Consider the following 13,484-nt stretch of genomic DNA (forward strand, 5'->3'; position numbering starts at 1 on the left):
ATTATCAAGCATCATGTGTGTATGTCAGTATATGTCATTCACACATGTTTCTAGTCATAACATTCACAGCCAGAGCTCATGTTGAAATCCCTAACTCCAGGTTAGCATCAGTAAATCAGTGTATAAAGTAAGTCGTCAGGATTTAGCTTTAACAAAATATATCTTCCAAACAGTCATGATAGAAAAAAAAAACTGATCTGATCCAATATCCTAAAGCATGTTTTTACAAAAGCAGACATTATACAATAGCATCTATCCCTGAAGATGCTTTACAAGCGAGTCCCATTGATCTTGCCACTGTGATCTGTGAAGTTCAGCTCAACATGGTTGAAGGCAGGGTTATCAGTTCCACCAACTTCCACAGGATGCAATTTATAGTTTAAGGCATGATCCTTCTGAAAGAAAAGGGGTAACATGGAATTTTTTTAGAGAAACTTCATTTGTTCAATGGCAGATAATTGATACCTGCTGTTTTTGTTTCTCTAAATCCCCTTGGCAATCTATAAAGGGAGAGTGAGATCCAATCTACATAAGGCAGCAGATGCCATGGTGGTGTACAAAATACACTTGAGCTACAGCCATGTGTGTGAAGAACTTATGAACTATCTATTGCTATCCATATACTCTCTTAAATAGTTCTTACCTATTAATTCCATACTTAAATATACAGGTACACAGATACACATACAGATAACAACACAGAAATATCTCTTCTGTGTGGCTGTCCAAGAAATGAGCCGGGGACTAACTATTGCTCTGTCCGGGCAATTAAAAACCCACTTCCCTAATTTAAGATAAGTAAAACCTAACTTACTTTCTTAAAGGCATCAAAATTGGATAAAAAGTCCTGTTTGGTTAACAAGAATTGGGGGTCTAAGTTCTGTTTTCTTCCTCCTGAAAAACAAATACATTATTTACATGTTAGACAGGCAGCTGATAACTACAAAGTAACCCCTCCCCCCATCACACAAGCATTTGGCTTGTGAACATTCAGCTTTATACATACATAAAATGCAAAGAAAACCTAGAAAGTAGTCTTGAAGACCCAGTTGCCACTTCCCTCTCCTAGATCTCAGACCCAACAGCTATTTTTCTTTTTCTTATTGTATATTTTCTTTCCTTGCATTTCAAATGTTATCCCCTTTCCTGGTTTCCCCTCTGGAATCCCCCTATCCCCTCCTACCTCCCCTTGCCTCTATAAGAATGTTCCCCCACCCACCCACTCTCTCCCATCTCCCTGCCCTGGCATACCCCTACACTGGAGACCCCATGGCTTTTAACTGATATATATGAATATTGTGATATCTACATAGACAAATAGATACAGAGAGATAATAGCTCTCAATCCTAACCCAACCTGGTTAGATTGGTGCCACCTGGGTAAAAAACTTGTCTATCCCCAAAATTATAAATATAGATAAATAAAAATAAATAAATAAAGCAACCCATACGACCTACCCGTAAGTGGCAAACTGTCTGCCTCTGTTCCCTCTATCTCTGCCCCCTGCCCCTGTCCCTCTGCCCTCTACCTCTGCCCTTCCACCTCTGTGCCCCTGCCAGTGAACCTACTCTCCCTGCCAGTGAACCTACTCTCCCTGGCTTTTAGTCTCTATGAACAGTTACGGGCACACAGAAATTATGAGTTAATCAAGTGGAACGCTTCATTCTCACAGACATTTTGTACAAATTCTCCTCTCTAAGGTTTTGTTTTAGAAACAGATCCTCTTTATTTGGCTTTGCTCTTTCTCTGTCTGCCTTTCATTATTCTTCTCTCTCTCTCTCTCTCTCTCTCTCTCTCTCTGTGTGTGTGTGTGTGTCTGTGTCTGTGTGTTTGTGTCTGTGTGTGTGTGTCTTAGCAAACCAACTAAGATGCTTTTGAGAACCAAGCACATGATGCTCAAACCACCACTGTCTACATCTTTGAGATGTGCTTAAAACACAGACCCTGCACTGTAGCTTCGACTGACATGGAACTGCAGAGCCACGGGACTCTTTATTTTGCCAGATTTCCAGGATTCCCAGAGTTCTTTGTTTAGCTGGTTGGCTCATTGTTGCTGTTGTTGCTCTGAGACAGGTTGTCTCTGTGTGACAGAGCCCTGGCTGTACTAATACTCACTTTGTAGACCAGGCTGGCCTTAAACTCACAGCGACCACCTGCCTCTGCCTCCCAAGTGCCTGGATTAAAGGCATTCACCACCTTGCCTGGCTTCCACGGTGATTTTTATATCTGCCAATGTTTGGGAATTACCATAGCATTTGCTCTTGTTTCATTGAGACAGAAACAAGCACTCAGAACAAAGTCAAAAGGAGCTGAAATTCCACTCACGGGTGTCCGTCTGGATTCCTATAGGTTTCTCGTATTTCATAGCTTGTTGTAAGGAACCTCAGAAGTCTATGTTTCTAGATCTATTTCAAGATTCTCGCAGTTGTTGTGGTGGAGAAATGGCTCATTAGTAAAATCAATGAAGGGAATGTGTTTTTATAACTATGTGTCTGCTCTCCTGGACATAACTGCATAAAGTTAGAAAAATCAAAGTAGTTAAGAAAAAGAAAAGGAATTGCCAACAAGAACATTCAAATACCCCAGTTTCTTTAAAGGGGGAAAAAAGCTGGTGTGTGAGTGTCTGCGTGCATATGTGCACGCACATGTGTGATTAGAGCCAAAGATAAAAGTACAAGGGAATAGGATGTTTCAGATGTCGAATCAATTTATTTCTGAAAATAAAATGTATCTCTCAAAATAGATTACGCAATGAGGCTACTGTGTTAATTTTTTATGAGAAAAACACAAATCCTTTTGAAAAGTGAATTCAAACATTAGAGTTACCAATACAAAGGCAACAAGGTTACAAGCAGCATCCCCTCCCATGCCCCAAATCCACAGCTGTAACCAGATTCTACAAAGAGGCTGCTGCTAACTTTGTGTAGTGTAAACTTTGTGCATGTTTGGACAAAGTGTGGGACAACTGGATAATTGATGAAGAAGATAATGCAGTATCCTGCTTCTATGGATTAGCATGGGAGAGGGAGTTTGGGGGATTGGGAACCCAGCACCAACCCCCAATCCCAGCCACTGTGATCTCTCACCTACATATTGCTATTCCAAGACTCTCCCATCCCTCCTCCCTACAATCCATTCTCAAACTGGATCAAATGCTCCTTGGAGAATTATTGCAACTGTAATTGGGGAAAGTAGTCAGGGATTCCACCTAAGAGACAACGGTGAAAAGTAGGAAAGAAGCGAAGCATATGGAAATGGAAGAAATCTTCCCAGATGCAGACATGTGACTAGGAAAGATAAAACAGAAAATAGTGATAAATTACGAAAGGATAGCTAAGAAAATGTCCTGGGATAGAGACATGAGACTTCAGAGGTAAATGGGGCAAGGTAGCCATTGACAAATGTACCATTGGAGTTGTCAACTGGGAGCCCAGCACTGACCTTCAACAGCATCATGGGAGAAGAAAATTGAGATTAAAATGTTTTAACATAGAACTTATACTTAAATTATCAGTCATGCATGAGTACACTTTTTTCGGACAAGTAAATTTTCCAAAACTTCTCCTTTCTGTCCTTCTCAAGAATGTGCTATACAGGACAGATCCACTCAACTAAAGGAATAAACGTAGGGGTAGGAGAGATGGCTCAGCAGTTAAGATCACTAACTGCCATTGCATGTGGTTCCCCCACGTAGTGGCTCAGAATAGCAGGCAAGGAGGAATAAATACATCACCTTCTTCTGGCCTCTGTGGGTAGTAGACGAGCACATGGGCAGATAAAACACTCATATTAAGTGATTCAAAAATAAACTAGAAACATAAATGTACATGAGAAATAGTAGGACGTAGACTACGGCTGGGTTTTGCTACTTTGTAGGTTCTTCTTTTTTCACCACCCCCTAATGGGAACTCCAACCTAGGAAGGGGGCCCAAAAAAATGCCCACAATGAGAACAAAATAAAAATCTCAGGACAAAACCACCATTCCAGGTAACAAGCTACACCCCGTGCATTATCAACTGATTGTTAAAACTATTTTTACTCCTCATGAACCTTTTCCAGGGCTTTCTACTATGTTCACACAGAAATATTATAGTTATTACCTTCATACTTGGGTTCATTTTTTTTAAATTTACAAAGAGTCCATCCTGGACAATGAGAAGATCCTAGCAAGATGATGTTGCCAAGATACACACACATAGCTCTCCCTTGCTAACAAGTAATTACGTACGTGTTCTCATACAGCTTTTTATCTTCTAGAAACCTGTCCTCATCATCCTCAGTTTACATACAATAATGCTAAGTCCCTGGGGAGAGTGGTTATGTACCTGGCCTGGATCCAGGTAGCTATTAAATGGCAGAACCAAGATTGCAGTGGTGATGGGTCTTTTGACTTAATTTTAGGATCCCAATACTCCATGAGTAAAATTTAAAAAAAAAAAAAAAAAACACTAATAATTTAAATCATTCATAGAATCATAGTAAAGAACTATAAATAGCTACAAGCCACACAGGAAACTCTTGTGTTTGTAGACGTGAACAGAAACATATTAAGAGAATTACCTGTTGATAAACTGACAACTATTCCCACGAGCAATGTGGTCAGCGTTCCGATAGTGCTGAAGTACAGATAGGATAACGAATACCAATTGTCCATCAGTGGAGTCCTGAGAGATACCAAAAAACATAGCTACAATAATTCACCATGTTCCCGGCAACAAGACATGTGTATATCCATGATCCCACAAGTAAAATTGCAACATCCACCTATTTTTAGTGTCATAATCAATGATGCTAACTATTGATCTCTAACTACAGAATTAGGGATTTAAAATATGGCTTCACTTCGACCATATACACGAGAAAGGACTTTAAATATTGTAAGGATAAAGTGCCATAATTCTTTGGCTCAGGGGAAACACTAGCCACCTCGTGCACTGTAGCCTGACATGGGCAGGTTTCTGTGCAGGTCCTGAAAACACAAAGATAATGCATAATCCCAGTAAAACCTTTTTAATTTTTTTTGTAATTCTTTCCTGGAAGGTAAAAATAACCAATGCATAATAAAATCAGTGTCCTGTGTAATCCCTGTCCCTGTAGACCAGTGACCAGTGCAGCTACAACGACTTCCCATGAATGCCTTCCTATTTTCTTTTTGGAATCTATTAAATCCCAGGCCCCTTAAATGCCATTTCAGAAGGGCTTATTCTAAATACCTAGGCTTGTGCTATTTTTCTGAGTGGTTTGTCTCACTTTGTCGCGGATGAACTGTTCTCACGCCCAGCTTGCCTTACTTGCCAATTAGGCGTGACCTAATGTAGTTGGAATAAGTGCACCCTACAGCTCCTGTGTTGAGGGCTTGCTTGGTCTTAATCCCAAACTATTAGCAATAGTAAATTCTTAGGAGATAAAGCCTAGTAGAAAGGAAGTAGGTCATTGCAGGCACCACTCAAAGAGGACACTGGATGCCTAGCTCCTCCTCCTTCTCTCTGCTCCCTCAGCAGAGAGGTGAAACAACCCCCTCCAACACATGCTGTTACCATGATCTGCTATTCCACAGCAGTACCAGTGTTGGGCCATCATGGTGTGAAATTCCTAAAACCGTAAGTCAAAGTCATTTTCTCTGATTAAGTTGGGACTTCGTAACCCAACGCGGATGATATACACATACACAATAAAATATTAAGTGCCTGTGTTTACTCATTCAGCTCTTCATTATGGTCCCAATGTTGTTCTTATTTTTGAAGTCAGACATAAGTAAAGTAGAAAAAAAAAAAACTGTTAACCACATAAAATTTATATCCAGCGAGCAGTTTTTTAAAAAAGTGATAGTGGGCTGTAGAGATGGCTCAGTGGTTAAGAGCACTGACTGCTCTTCCAAAGGTCCTAAGTTCAAATCCCACCAACCACATGGTGGCTCACAACCATCTGTAATGAGATATGATGCCTCTGGTGTGTCTGAAGACAGCAGCAGTATACTTATATATAATAAATAAATAAATTATTATTTTTAAAGGAATACAAAGTTCTGTAAGAAAAAAAAATGGAGCAAAGCCATATAACATGAACAGGGTGGAAAGGGAAGGTCTACACTGCTATGTGTGATCAGAGAAGACCTGTGGGGAAATGGGACATCACTCAATAAAGCAGCTTAATTAGGATCAACCACCCTGCAAAGAACAGTGTGGTGAAACACATCTTTAAGGCAATAGCAAGGTGGAAGTAATGAGACTTTCGGAAGCCAAAAATCCATGAAGAAGAGAAACATACTGAGATGAATTAATGAAGTTGAGATACTATGGTTTTGGGCAAAGACAGAAAACATAGCACAGAACAGTGAATCAAGAAGCACATCCCTAGGACGTTTGATTTACATTAGTTTAGTCACCAGCAAATTTTGATGAACAAGGGGCGTGACGGGTGTCTTTTCATGAAGAGAGATTGATTTATTGAAATTCTATATTGGGAAAATTAATCTTGACCACACCATTTACTTCAGCCCGAAATGGATCACATTTCTTAAATATATGTAGTTAACATCAAAACTTTTAATTTAAAAATTAAAGGAATTACTGGACATGGTGACATACACCTTTAATCCCAGCACTTGAGAGAGTGCTGAGCAGAGGCAGGTGGATCTCTAAATTCAAGGTCAGCCTGCTCTACATAGTGAGTTCCAGGACAGCCAGAACTACACAAAGAAACCCTGTCTTGAGAAACCAAAAATTAATTCATTAGAAAAATATCTTTGTGACCTCAAAGTAAGCAATGATTTCCTCTGATAAGACTACAAAGGACTAATAATATAAAAAAGATAAGTTGTGACTTCTTACAAAAAATAAAATTAGCAAAAAGTAAAAATAAAATCTATTGGAAGAGAAAAAAATCTTTAAAACATGTTTTTGAGTCATTAACTCTCAAATAAACAAGAAAGAGACTGTCTGTTAAAAAATGGGACAGTCCTAAAGAAGCAAATGACAAAAGTAGATATCTGAATGTCCAATAAACATATTAAAGGGTGGTCAACTTCATGAATCAGAAAAGAATTAAAACTTTAATACCAAGATATACTCATTGACTATTAAGAAGTTAAAGAATTCAGACTCAATCTAGGCAGCTTGAAACCCTGTTTAGTCAGCTACAGGATGTCTCACTACAACTTCAACTGTGTCACTTACTGTCCTTATACTGTAGAAATTATATACAATAGCACAGCAAGAAGTCCAGAGGGGCTACCTATTTCAGGGTTAGAAAGAAAGAAAGAAAGAAAGAAAGAAAGAAAGAAAGAAAGAAAGAAAGAAAGAAAGAAAGAAAGGAAGGAAGGAAGGAAGGAAGGAAGGAAGGAAGAAAGAAAGAAAGAAAGAAAGAAAGAAAGAAAGAAAGAAAGAAAGAAAGAAAGAAAGGAAGGAAGGAAGGAAGGAAGGAAGAAAGAAAGAGAAGGGAGGGCAGGCAGACAGACAGACAGACAAACAGGGAGGACAAAAACAACTCGCATATTTGTCCCATATTTGTAACCCAAGTTTTAAAGACATGAAACTTAATACCTTTCCACACTGTGTATTTGGAAAGCACTAGTAGAAAATGGCATTTCTGTAGTTGACATCCAGTCTGACCCATTGTGTGTGATGTTACAGCCGTAGGTTTCAAGGGGCAGTGGTAAGGTTCTCTCAGGAAGCGGAGGGTAAAGCTGGGCTCCAATTCCTACCCATAAGGAAATGGCAAACCCAGCCAACAGACCAACAAGTGCTCCCTGAAAAACAAGAGAGCTTTTAGAAGAAGCATGTCATTCTCATTGAGGTAGACTTAATGTGAGAAAGTCAGGATCAAAATGGTCAAAGCCAAACTGGTCAGTTCGCTATTTGACTTTCCTGCCTTGCAGTATCTCTGCCTTTTATCAAGGTTATGATAGATCCCTGGTGTCTGCCCAGAGTTCTCGAGACCCATTGACTTCATTCCCTCTTTATCTAACCAATGGTTATGCTATAAATGCCCGACATCTACTCCATACATTCTAGGCCTTTCCAGAACTTCATCCTATAACAGAAATGGACTTCCCATTGATTTTCAGAGAAGCTGTTTGGATCTCATTTATTTCAGACACAATTCTGTATTTCCAGACACACACATTTAAGTATAATAGCGGACATATCACTTTTTCCTGAATAATGTTCCCAGTTACATTCGCCTCCACCTGTTCTGGGCTAGAATGATGCACAGAAGCTACATCAAGCACCAGACGAATAAACTTTGTGGTCATGGTAGTTAAGATGTCATTTTTTCTCTTTACTGTGCTCTGACTCCACATAGTCTTTAAAACCATCAGAGCCTGTTGATCTCCTTCCTTAAAACCTAGATATTCAATTTTAAAAGAAGCAAGAATTTAAATGTGCAAAAGATACTGGCCTATTTTCACTGTGAGTATTTAAATTGTACAACATGGCTCCGATGGTTTCTATAAGCTTCCTACATGCACGGTCGCGATGCATAGCTCTTCACTGTACACTCTATCAAAGTCAAAATGAACTATGTAAATCACCAAGAAAAGTCACTGATGACAGATCCCAAAGCGACCATGGCTTTAGTGTGGAAAAGAAAAGTGTAGTTAGATATATCCACTCACTATACTTACAACAGAGTTGGCAAAGGGGACCATGATGCCCAAAGAAAACAAGCCCAGAAGTGGCCCACCGATCATGCCAAATATGCTGAGTGCTGCCTACAAAAATAACAGAAAGTCAACAGTTAGAATTCTCAAACCCAAAACATAGTATTTCAAGCAATTTCAGCGGGGTCGGTATTATAGTATTCGGTCTCCTTCAGAAAAAGAAATCACAAAATTTTATTCATGACAGTCTTGTCACTGAAGGAGAACATCAACACCTGGAAATTTCTGCTTTTCCATCTCAGGTGGCTTTTGTTTCTTTAGGTTTCTTTGTGTGTGTATGTGTGTGCATGTGTGCTTGTTTGTTTGTTTGTGCTGAGACAAGCTCAGCATCACCATGTAGCCCTGGCTGTCCTGGAACTCGCTATACAGACAAGGCTGGTCTTGAACTCACAGGGATCCTCCTGCTGCTACCTCCCTAGTGTTGGGATTAAAGGTGTGTGCCACCACACTTGACTTGCCTGTCCTTTCAGGTACCCTCAAATAGGCAATAGAGGGTTGGAGAGATTGCTCAGTGGTTAAGAGTGTATTCTTTCTTGTGGAGGACCTGAATTCAGTTCCAAACACCCACATCAGGTAGCTCACAACTGCTTCTAACTCCAGATCTAAGAGATCAGATGCTCTCTCCTACCCTCACATGTACATTTTCCCAAATACCCACATATACACAACTTTAGTACAATTTTAAAGACAACAAAAGAAGCTGGGAGGATGGCTCAGTCTCTAAAATGCTTGCTTCATGCACCTAAACGTGACACACACAGTCACAAAAGATAGATGTGACAGTTCATGCCCTTAATTGCAGTGTTAAGGAGATAGAAGAAGATCCGTAAGGTTGCTGGTCAGCTAGTCTATCCGAGTCAATAAATTTCAGGTTCAGTGAAAAATCCTGTCTCAAAATACAAGGTGGGGAGTAACTGAGAGAGACCCAATGTTAGCTTATGGTTTACACACATGTATATATGAGATCCCCTCCTCAACACATGAAAACACACACAGACACACACACACACACACACACACACACACACACACACACACACACACACACACCAAAAAAAGCATTGCAAAGCAAAGAAGACAAAGTCATGAAACTATTGGGGTACCACTATGAATATATAAATGAAGACAGCCATTCTCAGCCTTTTCCCAATATACCACAGCACTCTTTTATGCTTTTGTGGTCTCCAAATATTCCTCCAAACAAGACAGGGGATGAGAACTGCAAAATTGCCAGATAAAATGATAAGATCTATGAGCATTTCTGATCTGATCTGATATAGGTGTCCTTAGATTGAAAAACACTGGGTTTAAAATAATTGATCCAATGGTGTAGAGAAAGATTTAAAGTTTATTTGGATGACTGAAACTTTTCTTTGATATGGAGGCCATGAAACTGAAAGACATTTGCAAATATGAATCATGAGGGAATGCAAATATGAAGATACATACGCTCTTAATAACCTAGTGACCCCAGAAATCTAATGTCTAGCTTTAAAGATGAGGTAGGCTAAAGGTGAATGGTTGTTCCATAGATACTGAGATATAACTTTATAAGTGAAATAATTTCTGATGGGATGATGCTCAGGAGTGTGACGATGGAAAGTGATAATGGAGTGCATGTTTCAACAAAGCTACAATGAGAGATTTTGAATGTTTTTATCACTACAAAATCACAAACACTTGAGACATACACTTAACCACATTGGAACATAGTAAAACATACTCATGTATTCAAACATATTGTGTCCCATATGTACAGCTTTATAGGTCAATTAAAATGCAGAAAGAGTAACTAAGACCATGAAAGATCAAGGTGACTTGTCCACTAAGAGGCCAAACAAAACAGAATGAATGAATCAGTATATCAAGGAAGCGTTGGAAGATGTGTACTTGATCCTTCATCCAAATGAGTTCTTTCAGATGTCTACACTGTGGGGTGACAAATGAGTGGACACCGGGAAAGAGAACTAGCATGTGGAAAGAAGGTGGGCTCAGGATGTGACAGGGATTTTGTTCTCAGCAGAGTCTCAGAATGTGAAACAGACTTCACTGTAAGGTGTGAAAAGTTATCCTGTGGCCATGACTCCAGTCACAAACACATGATCTAGGAACCAGGATTATAGACATAAGGAAGACGCCTCAAAAAGGCTCTGTTAGAAAACACCTTACATAGTGATACTGCAGAATTGGGGGAAAGGGGAGGCTTGAAGTTAAGATGGTTTCACCACATGGTCCAGAGTTGATGAAGAAAGAGCCAGTCACAACAGGAGTCATGAGCCTACTGCAGATAATGGGAAAACATGCTCACATACCCATAGCAACAAAGATAGAAGCCAAGACTATACCAAGACTCCTTCCTGTTAGGCAGTGTCATAGGAGTAGAAAACAAGCTGTCACCAAGGCGCAGAAATAAGGAAGCTACCTCCACCGTGGTATCAGCAGAAATCACTTTGCATGTTTGAGGATGTTAGATATTAAAACCAACCAGCTCTCTCAAAAATAAACCAAAAAAGACTTCTCCCCCAGTTTACTGTTCAAAAAGGACACACCTTAAACATCATCGCAAGCAGGTAGTTCATTCTGGCTACTCTCTTATAGGACAGATAGCAGGTGGATGTCAATGTCACTGGACAATTGATCATAAGAATCTCTATCAAGGGGCCATCCTCAAGCTTTGGACAATTCTATGTTTTTATAACTGTATTCAGTTCAGAATAGTGGCTGAATTCTTCATTCATAGAGTTTACTTGGTAAGAGTACATTTGAGTAAGGTTTCTAAAAGTCACATCTGCTGAGATGACCAGCTTCCTGGAAATCTATGGAAGAAGATTGGAATGCCCCATGATCGGGTTTTATCATAGTACTAAGTGGCTCACTACAATAATCACTTGAATAGGCCTATGGCTATCATTTATCTTGTAGCCATGGTAAAGTTTATACTTGACCTCTAATCCATGACTAACAAGTTACCTGAACTTAAATACCTGCCAAATGTCAATCAAATTCCTGTTGATGGGCAAAGAGCAGTCCTTAGCATTCTCAGAACAACCTGGTGGGAATTTAGCTGATTCATCATCAGAGAGTCTAGAGCATGCAATGTTCAGCTGAACAATCAGGGAAAATAGAAAAGAGTGGACTTCAGCTACTGATGAAGGGCAGACTTATCAGCAATGAGGAAAGAGTGGTTCAACAATATTTATCAGGAATGGGTTGTGATGACCAGATGGATTGTGGGAAATCTATGGAGGCACACTCAGCAGATGAAATGCTGGCTGCTCAGTAGGAGGTTAAAATGACCCCTAGTAGAAGCTATCAGTGCCCTCAATTTCAAATACCAGTGAGCAATCTGAGAAATCACAACTAGATAAGAACATCAAGTCCCCCAACTTATGGCATATGAGAACAGCACAGGGGTACCAAGAGGACCAAGACCAAGCAGTAAAGTCTAGTAGCAACATGTGTGCTGGAGGTGACGTTGAAGATACAAATCTTAAACAGAAGTGTGATCTGATCTAGCAAAGTTTGGATCCTGACTGTCTCATACCGTTCCCTCAGGCTGAAATGGCCCAGAAGACTACTGGGAGATACACTAAGAAAAGTCTTGGCAGAACAGGCAAGGTTGATGAGTTACTCTGAGGTGCTCTCCTGGGTGTAGGATAGGAATGTCGTTAGTGAATTCATCTCACTGTGTGTGGAAAAGTTGGTATTTGGCTGTTTAAGTTGGTGAGTGGATGGGTACGTCTGCCTCAAGGCTTACTGAAGATGAGCTAGCTTGGGAGCACCCTTCGGCATAAATTCCAATGGAGCTTGTCTGTTTTTATAGCAGATGGCTAGAAAGTGCATCATGTCATAGCCACACACACACACACACACACACACACACACACACACACACACACACAAGTGAGGGTGCATACAAAGGCCAGAAGTAAACACTGGATATTTTTTTCAAGTGGTTTCCACCTGATTTTTGAGAGAGTGTCTCTCATTGAACGTGGAGCTTACCAATCTAGGTAGACTAGGTGGGCAGTGAGCAGCCTGGAATTTCTCCCCAGGTCTGGGTTACAGACATCCCCCCTGCTAGCTTTTTTATGTGGGTGCTAGGGACTGAAACTCGCGTACTCAGGTTTGTACAGCAAGCATGTTGCCTTCTGAACCATTACCCCAGAACCTTTATACAGCAGTACCTTTTGGGGGAAAAAGTTATTACATTTTTTTTATTTAGTGTGTATGCATATGTGAGTCTATGTGAAAGTATATGTGAGTATGTGTTCGTGCATTCATGTGCACATTTGTGTATGTGTGTGTGTGTGTGTGTGTGTGTGTGTGTGTGTGTAAAACAGTGCTTGCATGGACTCTAAGGAAAACTTCCAGGAGGTAGGCCTCTCCTTCCACCACATGGGGGGACTGACTCAGCCGTCAGGCTTAGCGATTAGAGCCATCATACTGGGGCCCATTATACAGCATTATTATCATGAAAGAATTATAAGAATAAAAAGTCGATTTGAGATTCTTCAGAGGCCAGCAGGAGAAGGAAGGCAGAGAGATGTGGTTGAAGCTGTGAAAGACAGTAAGTAGAACTGTTGTGATGATCATATCATTCGGGATGCTCACTGTTTCAGCCCAAGACCCCATCTGTGACGGTGTCCTATGTTACCATTGAGAGATGTTTCTGTAAGGTATTGCTGTGGACTGTGATATATATATATATATATATATATCACTGTATTGTTATTTCATGTAAGTCTATAATTATCTCAGCCTATACTTTTTTAAATATTGAAAATAAGGGGGATGGAGAGATGGTTCAGTGGTTTAAG

General features: G+C 40.1%; 1 protein-coding gene across 1 annotated transcript in view; it reads right to left on the minus strand.

Moving 5' to 3' along the window:
* Positions 1-269: 269 nt before the first annotated feature.
* SLC5A8 (solute carrier family 5 member 8) overlaps positions 270-13,484 on the minus strand; it is a gene marked incomplete at both ends in the record, with an annotated part of 39,856 nt that continues 26,641 nt past the window's right edge. The window contains 5 exons of the mRNA XM_080935536.1: positions 270-395; positions 815-894; positions 4,563-4,666; positions 7,544-7,749; positions 8,629-8,715. Coding sequence (XP_080791662.1) covers positions 270-395; positions 815-894; positions 4,563-4,666; positions 7,544-7,749; positions 8,629-8,715 — 603 coding nt within the window. The remainder of the gene's footprint in view (positions 396-814; positions 895-4,562; positions 4,667-7,543; positions 7,750-8,628; positions 8,716-13,484) is intronic.

The sequence above is a fragment of the Micromys minutus genome, assembly GCF_963924665.1.
Source record: "Micromys minutus genome assembly, chromosome: 22".
NCBI classification, from domain to species: domain Eukaryota; kingdom Metazoa; phylum Chordata; class Mammalia; order Rodentia; family Muridae; genus Micromys; species Micromys minutus.